This window comes from Dromaius novaehollandiae, chromosome 1 (genome assembly GCF_036370855.1).
Source record: "Dromaius novaehollandiae isolate bDroNov1 chromosome 1, bDroNov1.hap1, whole genome shotgun sequence".
NCBI classification, from domain to species: domain Eukaryota; kingdom Metazoa; phylum Chordata; class Aves; order Casuariiformes; family Dromaiidae; genus Dromaius; species Dromaius novaehollandiae.
The window spans coordinates 7586372-7604479 of NC_088098.1; the positions used below are offsets into that span (position 1 = coordinate 7586372).

An 18108-nucleotide genomic window follows, 5' to 3' on the forward strand; every position below is an offset into this window, starting at 1 on the left:
ATCTTATTATATCCAGTGTTATCCTCTTCTGCAGTTCTGTCTGCATTAGCATCTCTAGCTTCAGGTAATTGCCATAAATGAGGCAAAGCAGCAGACTTGAAACTTCTTTTTTTTTTTTCATGCGAGGTCACTTACACTGTAGTACTGCACAGGAGCCATGTCTTTCCAGATATGGGCTGAACAGGAAGCAAGGTGGTTTATCTTCAGAAATACTTCTTGCCCACAAGCTGGGGGAAGGTCATCTGTGCTTCTGTTTCTTCAGTTGTGTTCTCTCAGATGACTTCCGGTGTTTCAGCGGTTTTAGTGCTGTTGTAGGAAAAGGTGCTTCCAGCTAATTGAGCAGCTCTCCTTTACTGTATGTGTTGCAAGTAATTTCACTGTAACTCAGTGCAGAGTCCAGACCTCAAACTTTCAAACTAGGCTTCAGCTGACCTTTGTGAAAGGTCAGGGTTTTTTTTTCCTGACTTTTTAAGAGTTCTCACAGCATCTTAAAGCTGACCTATTTGTTCTCCCCCACACTCCTTTTTTTCCTTTTTCTTTCTACTGACAGACCTCTCTTGGACAGACTATTCTTCTAAAATTCCCCTCTGTGGCATTCTTCTAACTTATTACATTTTTACATTTTCACCATAAAACTTATTTTTAAGACCATATAATTATTATAACATACTATTCTGGCAGCTTATTCAAATTATTATACAGTGTTTTGTCTACACGGAGAGTTTATGCTCTATATGTAACCCAGAAGTCAGTGCAAGGGTTAGTTAGTGTTACCTACTGTTTTTTTATCTACCGAGATACTGCTGGCATTTAATTACATGAAAAGGTATAGCATATTTATGTCAGCATGAATTAGTAAATAAAGTTTATATAGTGTCCTGAGCCCCCTTGGTGTTAAATAGGAGAATCACAGGAGAATTTAGATGAGGAGCGGCTTCTGGAGCTCATTCAGTCCAACCTCAAGGCAGAGCTTCAGAGTTATTAATGCAAGAAGAAAGAGCAGCAACCAAATAGTATTCTGCAGAATGTAAAAAACCTGGCCTCTAACCAGCGAGCCTGCTGAGAACAATGATGTGCTGTGAAACAGGATCAGTTGATGGCTTAGGAAACCATGGCAAAGACAACTGGATCAGATAAAAAAAAAATCAAATTAATTAAATGTTCACATTCAGTGTGTATTATTACTAATTCCCAATGAAATATTAAGATGATTTAACAGTTCTTACTTTCTAGGGATCTGATCTTTAATCAGACGTAGGGGTGGTGAAAGGTAGAGAGTATAATTCATTCCAATAAAAGCAAGATTAGCCCTAGTTTGAAGTTCAGTTGGATGTTATATGAAAAACCTAAGTTATCCAAAGCACATTTTAGTCTTGAAACTGTGGAAGACCAAGTATTTTCAGGGACTTTTAGCAATAGTGGATGTATTTTGTTTTAAATTTTATTACATCTGTCTGAGTACTCCGGCGGGATATGAATACCATGATTTGAAGGAGGCTATGAACTTTAAAGGCAGTGGGATTTTTTTTGTTAAGTAAGTGACTGAGCCATTTCTGAACTGCTCATAACATTTAAATCAGTTAGAATAAGGTGTGCTTCTGTTCTAATATAACCATATATTCATAGCATTGCCTAATGACATCATCTTATCCAGTCAAGCCACTATCAAGGTCAGATAAGTCTAGTGCTAAAATAGAGTTATATCCAATAGGGGCTGGCAGGAATTCATAGCAAACACCCCATTTTTTGCCAGCAAGGTCTGCCTTCAGCCTTCTAGGCGCATGAGCACACCTAAACTGATCAGGCAAGTCCATGGGACCAGATGGGATGGATCTGAGGGGGCTGAGGGAGCTGGCTGATGTCAGTATGAGGCTGCTTTCCATCATCTGTGAAATGCTGTGGAGACTAGGAGAGGTTCCTGATGATTGGAAAAAGAAAAAAAAAGGCACATTTATCTTTAAGAAGATATATATTTAAACACATAAGAGAGATTTCAAATATGTGTATGAATTTAAGTGCTATTGTAGTTGAGAAAATTGGAGAAAGTGGAAATGAATTTTTACATATTAATGTTATTAGAGCAGTCTTTATTTACCTTTGCTGCGAAGGTCATCTGTAATCTAAGAATGAGAAAAGAACATAACTAGCCATTCTTTTCTGATTTTTAAATAAGAAATAGAAGGTTTCAACACATAATGACTCCAGCTCACTAAAGTATTGTTTCAGTTTTGTAAAAGACAAGCTGATTGCATAGGTAACTTTAAAATAATTAAGTTAATCTCCAATGTGCTTAGGTGATTTCAGATGTTCAGCCCCTCATCCTTCAGTCCCATCTAGCCTCTGAGCCTTAAGCTGTCAGTACACCAGCAGAATACAGGCTTCTCTTTGCCTTTTCAAATCACAGCCACATACTGTGGCTCGATAGCCTTGGGCCCACTGCCGCAAGCAGCAGGTCTCCCTGAACCCAGGGGGGACTGGAGGACTGGTTACAGGAGGACACTGATCCTGGCTAAGTTTCCTGGTGGACCTCAAGGAGATTAAGGAATGGCCTTGCGTACAAGGTGGACTAACAAGTTCTCTCTGGCAAGTGAAACAGGAATTTGAATTTTTATCCTCAGTTTGAAAGTGTAAACCTTAGCATATGTGTACTCCAGCCCCCATGGAAAAGCATCAGTTGTATGTGCCTGAATTTTTAGTGTGTTGTGTTTCCATGTTCTGCCCCATTTGGACCACTGCTCTACCACAGAATTCCTTCTTTAATACCTGACCAACCATACGGTGATTACTTTTCTCTCTGAGAAATTATTCATCATGCTGTTCAAAACAGCATGTCTCCTTCATTCTCCTCTCTGCAAAAATCTGATAAAAGTTTTATTTAGTAAGGTGTGAGACATATCTACAAAATGGAAAGATAAGTGCTACGGATATGCTTCTAATAAAAATGTTACCTGTGCTTTTAACTTTTTTCTTGACAACTATGGGCTGTCATTACAAATTCAAAATACCTGTTCTAATTTTATTAGTTCCTTTATTACTATCTTTATATCTTAAGCTTTTTAGCTTATTAGCTAAATGATTCAATTTCTTTTATCTTCATAATTTTTTTTCCTTTTGGAACCAGAAATGAAGAAAATAATTGTATTATTATTAGTAACCTAAACTCCCTGAATCTTGGTTACTTAAGGTGTACTCATAGATATAAGTTCAATGCCTCAAAGCAGCAGCAGAAGTTGAATATCGATTTCCATAAACTCAGGTTTATGTTTTGAAACACTCTCCTACTGATGAAAATAGGAAAACCCAGTCCTTTTTGTCTGCTTCTCTAAGGTGTAATTTGCAGAACTGCTATAACAGGGCCAGAGTTGGTTAGTCCTTACATTTGATAAGTGAAATACATCAAGGATTCATTTATTCAAGAAACCATATGTTTCATGATGCAGTGAAGTTTGGTGAGTAGGTCAGGATGCAAAGAAAAAGAAAACACGATTATATTTGGGATGTAGAACAGTTTCATGTGTCTCTAGAGGTTCTAATCAGAAGCTGTGAACCATGAATATTGGATAATTGAATGTGTAAAACAGGTTTTGAACAGTCCCTAAAAAACGATATATAGTTGTAGATAGACAGGGACAAGTCTGTAAGCAGGCGTGTAGAAACTGTTATCAACGAAGGGTAGTTTGCATTCAGAAAAATGACTAAAGAGGCAAATAAATGCTTTTAAATTACCTTGGCCACCTCTCAAAGTTGTAAACATTTTTTTTTTTTTTAAACTTATTTCCAGAAACCAGCTGCCACTTTGGAGGAGTACAGAAACACTAAAACCAACTCATGCACCAACTCATTCCATAAATGGCCATTGAACATGACACAATAACAGTTCTGCAAATGGAAAACTATTTAGCTAACTCTTAAGCTATCCAGACCCTACACACTCTTATATTTAACACCTTGAAGTCATCTTACAGATTAAGTAAGAATATTGAAGTTTTAATCCAAGTGTTTTCTTATTTTATTTATCACTGTTTTGGTCGAGTTTTGTCATTAAGAGCCTGGAGTGGATGGAAGGATGTCACTTCATTCAAAATCATAATGCAGCTGAATAAGCACTGCAGTGCCCCACTGACACACAAACAAAAAGTGAAATGAACTGTTTTTACCTCTGTCACAACCACCTAAATGAACATGGTAATTTGCCAGCAAATAGAAAATGGCATATATAGAAAGGAAATGAAAAGTTATCAGTAGGCCCTGCATTCATTAAACTATCTAAAATGCTATCAAAAAGTACTCTGGCTATTCGAAATGTGTTCTGGCTGCCTTTTCCAAATGGACTTCCCTCTGTCTTGTCCTTAGAAGAGGGCTCCCGTCCTTTGTGTGCTGCAGGCGTCATTGCTGAGCAATGGGCTTCAAGCAGCATCACATTTTCCTCCCCGTCAGCCCCAGCTGCAAGGCTTTAATGAGACCACGAGGAGGGCTGGAGGGGTGAGTGTATAGTGCTGGTGGATTACTTTCCTGGGGGAAGAAAAAGCAGCAAAGGTTATTTTGAGTAAGGAACTGAATGAAGAAATAAATCTATTCTTATATTGTGTATGATAGTATTCATCTGTACAGGGTAGGCCTGGGAGTGGACTAAAAGAAGCACAGGCAGTAAGACTCTGTTGTTTAAAAAATCATGTTTAGAAATTTAAAGAGCTGGTCAGAAACCGAGGGGGAACAGAACACTGCAGAAGAAAATGTGGAAACTTCAGGAAATCCATGAGGAAAGACAAAAGATAATGACAGAGGAAGGAATCTGGCTTGCCTAAAACCCTAATGGTTCCAATGCATCTCTGCATTCATCCTCTACAATACTGCTGATATGCAGGAACAGTGTGGTTTTATGAAAAACACATTCCCTAGACACTAGAGCAGGGCAAAATACTAGCAGCCAATTCCTTTCTATTTCACCTAAGCGTGAAAGCAGGCAGGTACCATCATATCTTTCTGAATATCTGTTTAGCAGTTAACAAGAAGAAATCTACCTTTTATCCTTTTGTCCCTTTGTGAAATGGGGCCTGATATTTGAGTAGCTCGTATGTCTTTTCTGAAAACAGTCTGTGTTAAGAAAAAACTGAAGGGTTGCTTCTCTTCTGTTGATTTTTTTCCATTGATGACCCTTTTTAAGTGAAAGCTCAGTCTTTCTGACCTTGAACCAGCTGCAAGAAGTGAAAAAGAATTTGTTTATATTTATGGAAAAAAAATTTCTAATTTCAAGATTTCAAAATTTCTAATTTTCAACTAAAAGAAAATTTACTAGTAGAAATATAAAATCCACCCATCTGCCTATTGCCATCATGATGAAAAATGATGTGCAAAGGAGTCAGATATTGAAGCATTTACTGCTGTGAAATGGGCAGCTAAACTATGTCAGAGTTTCCAGAAATGGTTTTGTTTTGCTCTAATGGCAGCTTGCTTTCCTATGCACATCTTCCAGAGGGACTTTGTGGCATAAAGCTTCCAGGTACCTCATGGACATGAATTAATTTATGCTCACAAAACCCTTGAGAGAGAAGTTGCATTATTTCTGCTATGTATTTGGCTTACAAAATCAGAGGTTAATGATCCCAGTGACTGGCGAGCAACTTCCAGTTTGTTTCAGATGAAGCTGTAAGTGATTTGGCCAAGGTCACAGAGAACATCTATGGAAGAATCCACTTTACCGAATCTTAGCTGCTATATCACTTTCCCTTTATTCTGATGGTGAACTGTAGGCACATGAAAAAATACTCTATTTATTCAAGATAATGCCTTAAAATGGCACAAATGTGAACTGAAAAGAGAAATGGATTTTATCTGCCTCACAAGGGAGGGAGAAATTGGTCAGGAGATTCATTTCAGAGAAATGAGTGAGTTATTTTGCTGACTGCCAGTGGTAGGTAACAATGTAATTCAATAAGCGAAGGCCAGGTTTGAATAGATAGAAAATTAATCTTCAGCCACTGTCTCCTGTGGGATTTTCCTGCGCCAATATTGATTGCATTTCAGATCCTGACTTGACAAAGAAATTGGTTGGAGTTAGATTTTAATTGTATTCACCTGCCAGATTACTTTCCTTCAAAATATGTGTTACTTTTCTAAAAGCAAAGTTTAACTGAGTATTAAAAGTGTAGCAACCAATGCAGCAATCTACTTAGCCTTTGGTAGAAATATCAGACTTATATCATTACAAACGTTGCATTTTCTTTTATTCGTTTTCCTTTTTTTTTTAATAAGATTTTTTTACTTGTCGTTTGTACTTTTAACAACTGAAAACTACAGAATTCTTACTGAAGGTAGAAAGATCTATAACAACTAGTGGATGTTGAAGGCCAGGCACAGCATTAGTTTTGCTGGTCAGGAAGCGGAGTCCTAGGTGAGTGCAACACTAACTTACCTATAGTGCTGCCCATATTTGCCTCTTGCATTCAGAACTAGTTCAGACACCTTTAGATTTAATAGTAAAATTCATGTGGTGTGAAGGGACCTTTGTCATTTGAGGTATCTGGGTTGCTGGGGCAGACAGACAGATGGTTTCAATGTCAGGTTCACAAAATACTCCCAGAAAAGGTCAACAGTAGGGATGTAAAAACTTCTAAGGCATTTTATGTAGTTCTATTAGTTCTATGTAGTTCTATTACCTGGAATGAAATTAAAATACCTAGAAGAAGAAAGGTGACAATTTTATGGTCAGATGCTGAATTTCCACAGGATTTTCAACCAAAAATCTCAGTATACAGTAGCAGCAAAACTTCTGTGCAGGACCAGCTAGGATGGATATACCCTGCTTTTTTCTTACTGCCTCCCAAGTATTTCTGGTGGAAATTTACTTGGGAAAAATCTCATGACAGCTCCTCATTCTGGTGCTTTATTGTGATAATGTGGCTTGGCGGTCCCCAGCATTCTTTTCCGAAGGGTTCTGTGAAAGCATCGAGCGGGTGTAATTGCTGGCGCTAATTCCAGAAATTAATTAGAGTGTTAGGCTTTTTTAATCAAACGGTTTGCAGGCATGAGAGGAATTTTCTCACGTTAACAATCAATTGTTGAGATCACATTTGCAGAATCAGACAAACTCATTACTTCGAACAGCATGAAGCCGGAAGATAACTTAGGAGAAGAACTCCAAAATTTGCTTTATGTTAGATAACATTTCAGACCAGGAAAAAAATTATCCTGTTTGAACATTTAGAAAAGAAATGTAAAAATTGAGCCAAATTACATTGTCTGAAGCTATCATAATGTTGTGTCATCTCAAATCACAAAACAGCTATAAACTGTTACTGATTTTGTCTCTAGTTTACCCATTTAAAAGTGAGCTGTAACAGTGTTACTTTCTTGCTGAGTTACAATTGACTCCCATTATCCTTTTAAAATACAGTGAGTGGTATTCTGTATCAAAGCATTTCAGGCTGTGCTGTACAAGTATTTCCCATTTTTCTAATCCAAGTTCAAAGCTAGAGCAGCACTTTCTTAGTAGCATCTAAATGCAAAAGTCTGATATTCAGAAGTCCCCTAGCAACCTGCAAACATCAGGTACTTTACACATTACATCAGTTTATATTATTTCGCAACATAAATACCTGGAATTTGCCTGATAATACAGTTAGGACAGAGGAAATACCTACAGTATCATCTCAGTTTGGATCAGGAATGCAGTGAATCTGGTTGTCCCACTTACTGTGTTTCACAGAGCCTGCAAACTGGATTCATTTCAAATGAAACCAAATGAGAAAATGTGTTTGTCTTGATAAAGGCCATACAGTCCATGGGACCAGCTACAACTATTCTGAATTATAACCTCTAAAATGCATTTCTCTGGGTTTTCCACCAGCTATTTCATTCAGAATACTTGTTTGTGCCAGACTATGCTGACAAATGTTGACATAGCAAAAATGGTAGAACCATTTCTGCATCCTTTTATTGAACAAATTGAACTTTTTAGCAGAAGATACAGCAGCTGTGCTGTATAAAAATAGCCATTATTGAGTGTTCACCTTCTTTTCTTCCAGAAGTTTAATAGACTTGCATTGTGAGACTCAGCTCGCCTAATTCAAGGCAGCTGTGTTGCAGGTATCTGCACCTAAGCTAATTGCCCTAGGCTATCCTTAGAGTCAATGGAAACAAGGAGGCACATCTCAGTCATGATTCATCTCATGGGACAATAGGTATGCAATTAAGATGGGATGAATTGCACTTTAAAAGCACCTAGTTCTCTTTATTAACTATAAGGGTAGTCTGGCATGATCAGCTTAGCTGTAGACAGCTGTGCTGTGGAAGACAGTAGTGGTTACTGGTTAGATGAAATCTGCCCTTGGTGTTCCCCAAGGGAACCACCTCCTTGAAACCCCTCTGAAATCGCTGCTTACTCCCGGCAGCGTCGGAGCCCAGTGTGACATTTGTCTGAGCTCCTGTGATGAAGCAGATGAGGAAACTGCATTTTGATTAGATTACTTTGTGGGTGACTTAAAATTTTAGTTGTCTGTACTTTGATAGTGGAAAACAGACATGGTGGAAGTCTACAAATAGCTTTAACAAACAAATGCTTGGCTGATCAGACAGATGTTTCTTTGTCTGTACTGTTTTTCAGAACATAACAAAATTTCAAAAAACTGATGACTCTGCAGTATTAAAAATATCCTTATAATTGCATGAAACTGTTGGCCTAAGTAATTATTTGGTATCGTGGTTGATTCATTATTGGTTTAGGTGGCCGTCTGAGCGTGCAGTGAGGCTGGCTGTTGGCTGCAGCTGAGGTAGATGAAGGTAATGCCTTCATCTTCACTGCCTCCTGCTTTCCACACTTCAGGGGTTGTAGCTGAGTTAGAAAAAGCTGCGCTTTTCCAAATTTTTGAAAAATAGTCTAGAAGAGTGGAGTGGATTGGAAGGAAGCAGGAAGCTATGATGCTGGCAGACGTGGCAGCATGGTAACCTGAGCCAGGCAGGCTGTAGTGAGCGCTTAAGTTTTTGGGAACCTTTCCATCCAGTCAGTTGTGGCTGGAAAAGTACATGAGTTTTTATCAAGACTTTTCAATAACATAAACCAATGACCAAAACCTATTAAAGTGAGAAGTTCTAAAAAGGCTTTATTTCCATTTCTGTGTCTTGATGTGTACCACTATTGGTCAAAAACCTATTTATGAAATGTACATTAATGATATAACTTTAAAGTTTGTGATCTACTATATAATCAACAGGAGGAAAACTGAGATATACGATATTTATCCTTTTAAGATTCAGTACAAATTATTATATGTAATAAAAGTATATGTACATGCCTAACATTGTGGGTGTAAAAATTCCATGTGCTTGTGAAATTTAAGTGTATAAGGTGTTAGGCTCTCATTTTCTTTGCTGCAGCTGTTCATTTCACTGAGTTGTACTGGGTAACTTGTAATTCATAATGAATTAAATGCAAGTTATTTTGGATCTGGAGAAAATGAGTTTGTTTATAGACAAATGCAAAATTTTAGCTATTAAAGAAAGACTGAATCTGTTATGTAAATAGAAGCAAACGTGAATGGAATTGTTTTTAGCATACTTTGTAATATTTTGACCTGTACATGTCTTTCTTTAAAAAGCCTGAAAAGAATGATACTGAATCTGGCAGCCAGAGAATCAGACCAATATTTGAAGAGGATCCTGTTTTCCGCCGGCAAACTTCTTACCAACATGCAGCAGTCCACATACCAACAGATATTTATGAAGGCTGTAAGTAGCATGTGAACAAAATGATTTCATTATAATAGTAAGCTTATTATTTGTGTCCTGTTCTTAAAAACAAATAAGCTCCAAAACAATTTTTTAACTCTGCTTTTAGCACAGGTATGTTGAGATTTTTTTTTTTTCCTTAAAACACTTCAGAAACATGCTGTATTAGGGATATGATTCATCTTAGGAACTAGTGGAAGCCATATTTTGGTATATATTGAACAGAAAAAGGTTCACTGAAGATATTGAAGATAAAGGTTCATTAGGGAAGGGCCTGAATTTCAGAAATGGAATTGGAGGTGAAACTAAACTCTTAAATATTCCAGTTTTCTCATCCATTCTTTATGCTGTTTTCTCATTTAATATGAAATATTCTTTACAGCTCTCTGCATATGGTTTTGGACTCAGGCAAAGATGAATACTGAAAAAATCCTTATGTACCCAAAAGTATATACTTTTCAAGTAAATAACACGCCACAGAAGGTGGTAGTACTTACATTGCATGCAGTGCGTTTCCAGAGCTGTAGTAACAGTCTTTAGCAGAGAATTTACATAATATCTTTTTAAAGTGTCAAAATTTAAATCTATACATACAAAATGAGGATTCTTTAATAGTAACAGAATTCCAAAAGTCACTGCTTAAGTTGTCTTTCAGATGAAAGTAACTTCTTGTCTTCTGTGCTTGTCATAAAGAAAAAATTACTGTCTGCTAAGAAGACTTTTTAGCACTCAAAATGGCTACATAATTTCTTTTTTTAAAAGGAGAGGAAAAGAGGAAATAGCATCTGTACTTTTAAGTTCTGTTTTTTAGGGTGCCAATTCCAAGTCTGCAGTCTTTCTCTTTCAAAATCTCATCAGCAAGAAAGACACCTTAATGTGACCTGAGCTCTTTAAAATTCATGGCCACCATGATGTGCTGCTTCTATAAGTGACAAAGAAGTGAAAGTGGAAATGTCAGTATGATGGGGCAAAGAATCATAGTAGCTGGTTGTAATCTCATACAGTGTGCTTGAATGACACAGACCTAGAGGATTATTCTGGGATTCTGGCTTTAATAAGTGGTAACATGCACTTTATTTGCAGGATAAAAGGGAAAAGACAGGCCATTCCCTTTGCTTTTATTTGAAGAGTATTGATACATTGCTGCTAAACTGTTATAAAACTTGCATGACATCATTAGGATATTTTTTTAAATACCGTGTGAACTTTGATATAAGGTTGTCATCATAACAGTACTTAAAAAGTTTTGTCCTTGCATTAAATTTAACATTTTAGATAGTGTATCTTAAAAACAATCGTCTCTCATAAAAATATATATTAGGTAGTTTTACTGATGTACGGTCCATTAACCTAAAAATAAAGACAGACTATGACTTCCATAGAAAGGTACTATCTTAGTATCTAATCAAATGATTATAAAAGATGAAAAATTGAGTTTCTTGAGAGAGGTAGCTGCATGTGCAATATATATGGCTCATGAGAAATTCATGATTCTCTGGGACTGGCTGTCATATTAACTGCCAGGGAAGTGGACGGCCTGAACGACCAGTGATTTAGACCCAAAGAACAGGAATAAAAATGCATCAACTTTAATTCTGTTTCTGCAAAAGCTCCCGATAGGATAACAACTGGGTAACTTTTACTTACCAAGTTACAGATGGAGTTTTCAGAGTTAACAACTTGCGAATACCTAAAAATTGGAGATTTCATACCAATAAACACATAGTCGTCAGCAGGTTTATTTTACAGCAGCAAAGTTCAAGTGCACCTCCAAGCCAGTAAGCAGCTTGGGATGCAGATTTCTGAAACTAGAGGTTGATTTTCTTTTCACGAGCAATTTTATCTGCAGGCATTTTTTTTTAACTTACAATCCTGAAGAGTGATAACATGTCGCGAACACTGATATTGTCATTTTTTTCCCTGTTCATGTGAGTTAAACTGTCACTTTTTGATAGAGTTCTCAGTGCCTACTATAGCAGAAAGCAGTTGTACATTTTGACAATAGTTTGATTTGCCGTTCCTTGACTGCACCACAGTCTGCTGGCGAACACTTAAAAAGAGATATTACAACAAATGCTTCTGCAAAACCGGGGATCAGACACAATTTACAGCTTTTAGAGCTCCAAAGTGAGGATTTTCCTGAGTGAATTACACCTTGGAAAGCAGATTTTATTTTTCCGCCCTTGTTGCCTATGTTTTGCAGGATGCCAAAAGAAAAAGAGTTGTTCTGTGGATCTCATAGAACAGTTTTCAATGATATTTGAATTCCCTCTTCTTTGAGACTGGCGTTCAATGCTGTTGCCTGCTACAGTACCAGGTCATTGTCACCAGAGGAGAGGGACAATTGCAGTGAGAGCCAGCAACTCAAATCTGAATTTTCACTTGGATCTGCTAATCACAATTCAAATCACGTTATTTATTTTCTTGCTGTCCCTAGCTGGGAATTTTGGAATGACTGACTCTTAGGCAATATCTTCTCTATGGCGGTCTTATTTCTTTTTTTCCCCTGCTCAGTTTTCATTTTTATTGGTGGTTATTATTTATGATTCCTAAAATAAACATCAAATGCAGAATTTCTGTAATATGAAATTCTGAATGTATGGATCCATCCTCCTTCTGGCTTGTGAAACTGGAACAGGGGATTAGCCAATAAATCCCTAATGGTGTGTCACCTGTTTAAACCTGGCAAAGTAGGATGTGCTGTAAAAATAGTATTCGTTGCCTTCCTGCATATTTGGTGATGTGCTTATTTTGAAATGCAGTGATGAGCTTTTTGTGAAACAGCCCCTTTTATTTTATCATAGAAATATGTGACGAATCATTACTTAATATCCATTCATTAACATCTAGATTATTACTTTGTGGCTCAGTCGAATGCAGAAAGAAATACTACAAAAATGATCTTTACTTTCTTCTCTGCATCTGGTGTCAAAATCTCAGTAGGGACAAGGAAAAGCCGAGGGAGTTTGTTTATTTGCCTGCATCTGAGGATTACAGTCGCACTCTAGGAGAGGTCGACCCAAACCAAACGAGCCCCAATCAGCCTTTTACTGGAGTATATTTCCAGACTCCCATTTAGAGCTTGAAATAAAATCAATCTGCTGCTGAAAGCGGAGCAGCCCCTGGGGTCAGCTCTCCACCACGTGCCCTGGGAATTTGTCAGGCATCTTCTACTAATAATGGCCAAATTTTCATGTCTGAATCCCCTCTGAAACTGTATCCTGCTCGTCCCTAGGCAGGACACGGGCGTGAGAGGTAACCTGCCCATGGGCACCCGGCATTGCCCTGCCTGCTGGCAGCACATGGTGCCTGATGCTGATCGCTGCTAAGCACTAAGGTGCTGGGCAAAGCACACAAGCAAGCACTGCCTTTTTTTTTTTCGCTCTGTTCCTGCTTGGCTTCCTCTGAATCAGAAGTTTAAATGTTATTTCCGCCTGTCACAATTTAGCTTGTGTTAGGGTTGATTGAAGGGCCGGATTGGCGGCGCTTATATGCAGAGCGCGGTGTCTCCAGCGTGATGACATCTCTTTGGACACGTCTGGACAGATACCAACAAACGGAAATGATTTCCCCTGCCCAGAGTTTATCAGACCATTCGTAAATAAAGTTGTGATTAATTGGTGGTTCATTTAACTTAATGATTTAGAAAAAAATAATACATGCTGTTTGTTCATCTCGTCCTCTTAGTGGGATGGCAATCAAAATTTTGCTCTCCTTAAAACCTCCTCAGTGTGTATTATTTTTTGATAGCAAGCTTGCCAGTGAGCATCAGGTTTTACCTTTGTAACAGTGTGTCATTTGCAAATTAATGTTCGGCTGCTGATTTCTTGACACAGTAGTCCTCGGTTCTGGGAGGCAATCAAAGCTTTTAAGAATAACTTGAAATACTGTTGTTTTGATGCTACAGCAATTTTTATTATACTCTTTGACCGGAATTGCTATACTATCCAACAATTACTGAAAATCTGGGGTATGTCAGACCAGAAGCTTATTGGGAAGAAACATTCTTTGAGAAGAAACTTGGAAATGTTGCAAATAAAGTCATTGGAGCAGAAATACCCTCCTGCCCCTTCCTCTCCCCTCTCCCTCCCCCCCAAAAAGAAACAGGAAAAAATGCATTGTCTTTTGCTCTTGAAATGTCGTATGTGTAGATAACAAATAAGGCTTATTCAGGAAGCTGTATATTGATAAAGGGTTTTTGTAAATATTTTGGAGTGTTACATCAGCGTCTCTTAAAAAAGCAAAGGAGCAGTAAAACTTTTTTGTGTTTCACTGTCCTTAGTTTAAAGAGCAATACGGTGGCTTTTTTTTTTTCCCCACATACAAGCAGTTTTTTTTCTTTGGAATTAATTGTTTTCATAGCTTAAAATTAATGCTGTTCAATTCATATATTGATGATAGCTGAGAACCTGAAGCTTATAATTTTTCCCATGTTTTCTTCTAAAGGATAAACAAATACTGCTGTTTTACTAAAGCTGAAATTGAGAGGTTTTTTTTTTTTTGGACTCTTGATTGATTGTTTCTTCATGTTCACATCTCTGAATTTGGAGACACCTTTTGCTTTGGAAATAGAAGTTGGGTTACAACATTGTGTATATCTCATGCAGCTGGCATGTGAGATTACTGTTTGTTCTTATTTATTTTTTAATATTTTCAATGATTTTAATCAGTGAGCTATTTGTGGGGGGAAAAAAAATGTAATGAGTGAAGTAGATCTTTAAACAAATTCTCCATCAGCCTATTTTAAATACCAAACACTATGGCTTGGGGTAAGTATAAAGCAAATGTTAGTTCCAGCTAAGTCCCCATGTGCTACTAGCCTGACTGGCTGCTTTCAGTATTAAACCTGGAAGGAAAATACTGAAGCATAAACCTAAGCAAAGAACCTCAGGGTCAGTATTACTTTTATGTTCTGAAAATTATGATCTCATATTATTATTTTTATACGAGGAGATTACTAAAGCTCCCTGAAAGAAAATCTTTTTAAAACAAGCCAGCAGAAAGAAATAGCTTTTTTAACTCAATGAAAATGTTTGTTGCTGTCAGAATTCAGAAGGCCAAACAACTTTGACAGTGTCCTCCGTCATCACTTTGGTACTTGAATTACACTGGTTTTATTGGATGGTCTAGCATATTCACCTGATGTTATGTTTACTATGACTTCCATCTTAAATTATCAAATTTAAGATGATAAGGTAGGATGAAAAAAAAGATCTGAGCTTAATCGCTCCTTGAAATTGCTAACTACTCCTTGAAACTGTGTCAAGAGAAGCTAATCTTGTATATTAGTCTTAGATAGCAAAACTCAACAAAAAAATACCAAACCTATGGTATTTTCTGTTTTCCTAAGTTATTTTTGAAGATAATTTCTGTTTCTAAGCTCTTAGAGACGAACTCAATGTTGTAAGTTAAAGACAAGAAAATGTGCTGCTGTATTGTCTTCTTTGCTGAAACAAAAATTTGATAGCAGTACATTTGTTAACTGCAGATAGAGTTAGACCATTTTGATATTTCTGTAGCATATGCATCCATTTGCTTTTCTGTTGACATAGAGAACCAAGAGGTGCAAGAATTATGACACTAGAAGAACAGAAAATACAGGAGCATGACTCTAGTGGTTTGTGTCTTCTGCTGAAAAGACAAGGGGACTTTCGTTTTGATTCCTGTCTGTAAATTGTTGCAGTGTTGTATATCAGGTGGTCACTGAGGAAAGGAAAATGGAAATCATCTTGAGAACAAGTACCAAAACCCACTCTGGTCTCTGCTGGAGAATATCTAGCAGTTCTAGAAGCCCCTTGACAGTGATACTACAGGCATTCATCCATTTTTCCCTATATTCCTGGCATATTTGAAATCTGTAGTAAGAGTGGTTATTTGCTCAAATTGTGAATGTTTGTGTTTCACCACTCTGGCCTGTATCGTGCCTTGGCACAGGTCCTGCAAGAATACAAGTCTGAAGAGTCTTAGGTTGCATTGCATCTTCAGCCCAGCTGTAGCAGATAAGCTGGTATATTTTGGAGGTCTCAGCTGTTTTTTCAGATATAATAATCAGTCTGTGTGTGTGTGTATATATATATTTCTATATATATAGTCTGTGTGTGTGTGTACATTTTCTATATGTGTGTTTATGATTTAGTCACCAGTGAAAGAACTGGTAAAGTGTATAATATTTTGAAGGTATCAGTTGCAGTAAGAAATTATCAGGTAGGTTGCTTTAACCCTATGTTAATGATGCATTACAAAAATATTATAATGCCATATTCTAGCTTTGAATATTTATGAACGTGTTTTGTTCAGGACTGGTTATCCCAGACTATCTGATCATTAAAATATAGCTTATGGTTATTCATTGGAAAAGAAATTGTTGAAAAATCTAAAATAAAACTTACTTTTGTTATAATTCTAATTATTGTTCCAGACCCAAGTAGTCTTACCTTAAGCATTTGGAGCAGAATTCTGAAATGTTTCTGGAAAAGAAAGCAGGAGAATTGTCATTTTCAGAAGTAACTTTAGAAGCTCACTCCTGTAGCTTTTCAGTAAGATTTAATCTTCTAAACACCAATTTCTTATGAAAGTGGGACTACTGGAATATTTTACCTCTGAATTTACAGAAGTTTATTTGAAGTGAATCTAGAATTAGCCTTTTGAAAGCCACTTACTGTTGATTTTAATTGTTGTCTGTTGTATGTACTAGTGGGATAGGAGACACTGAAAGAAGAGTTTATGAATTGCTCTTATTTAGAAACATAGGGAAAAAGGTGTACAAAAAAGTAACTTGTTTGTAAAACATGCAGAGTAGCTTTGGGGATAAGTTTTGACTTCTACTAGGTTTTGCTATTTGCTTAAAGATGGAAAGAAGAAATAGTTATTTTTACTTTACTTCTCTATCCTGTGTTTTATGTTAAAGAGTTTTCTTAACTCGCACTTCAAGTATTTTTGCAGTGTAGATCTATCTTTTAAGATTCCATTGATCTATATTGAAAGATGTCTTATTACTTCTCAGGTCTTTAAGGAAAATCTCTGATAATTTTGCCTTTCTGTGTGGTAATCTCGTAACGTGAAGTCAGTGAATAAGAGCACTGTACTGCTATATAAAAGGCAGAAAATTTGGGCCAATTCTTATTCCTTCTGATGTAACACACAGTGAAAGAAGAAAACAAATCAAGAAGTTGACCATGAAAAAAGGAGAGGCAGACGTCCAATGGTGCTGAAATTCCTGACAAGGTTATATGAAAGGTTCATAACCCATGGCATTTCTGTGCTTCAACACCATATAGCCTGTAAAAGATAGAGCTTGTTTCCAAAATGTGGTAGATGGAGGAGACTTTCTTTCTAAAGCTCTGTGTGAACAGCCAAATATGATTCTCTTATATTTATAAATACAGATTATAAGTGTGACTTTAACTTTCATCTTCTAAGTTCTAGATGAATGCCGTAACTCGTATATGGAAAAAGGAATCGGAGGGAAGATAAATGGGAGGTAAAGGAAGGATCTGTTTTTCTTTCTCAGCTCTTAAATCAAATCAGTTTGTATAACTTGGGGAAATTTAAACACCAAACTGTTCTTTTAACCAAGAATTCATCTGCATATGTCTCTAATATACCATAGTCTTCCTAAATACTCAAAGGATATGGTCTACTACTTGGTTAATCTTTTGAACATCATGGTGAGAGGTGAAAAGTCATACCAGAAGCCAAACTGGTGATAAATGGTTAAACTGGTTATTATGGTTCTGGCTTCAATAAAATAGAAAACCCTAAAATGAAGAGAATTTTCAGAGCACATTTTCCCAAAGTTCTTTAGTTTTGAAAACCCAGGGATTTAGGCAGAATGGTGGCAAAACACCTCCATGTTCTATCTTTTTACTGTATAATGTTAATCCTTAATTTGCATGGTTGATAATAAAATATGTGAAAAATAATTTTCTGGTAAATTAAATGGTGATTATCATTATGATTCCATGTGGTTATCATTATGATTCCATGTGGCTTTCATTGCATATTTATTGACCATCAAATCTGGTATCTATCCAGAATTATCTTGTACATTAACGTGAGTCTCAAGATTCCAGTGTTTGTTAGGCTGCTTAACTGAGTAATAAATGTTTAAGCTGTGCATAGTGCCAAAATCTGTTTTGGAGGCCAGATGATTACTGCTGTTCCTCAGATCTCTTTCCATTGCTTCTGCAATATTTTTCTCTTGTGCACAGCTTGGAATACCAATTAGTATTGAATCCTCTTGTACCAAGAGGGGAAATTTGGCTCTGCAGCAAGGTTGGCAGTGTTCTGGTAAAGACAGCTAACACTGGCATTTGCATTTTAAAATACAGACTGCAAAGCAGACTACTCTGAATATCAGTAGATCTTTAATTATTGGATATATGG

General features: G+C 36.8%; 1 protein-coding gene across 2 annotated transcripts in view; it reads left to right on the top strand.

Annotated features, from left to right (window-relative positions):
• Positions 1–18108, top strand: part of CACNA2D1 (calcium voltage-gated channel auxiliary subunit alpha2delta 1) — a 413553-nt gene that overhangs the window by 231956 nt on the left and 163489 nt on the right. For both annotated transcript variants that reach the window (XM_064504936.1, XM_064504943.1), the window contains exon 6: positions 9594–9723. In XM_064504936.1, the coding sequence (XP_064361006.1) occupies positions 9594–9723 (130 nt within the window). The remainder of the gene's footprint in view (positions 1–9593; positions 9724–18108) is intronic.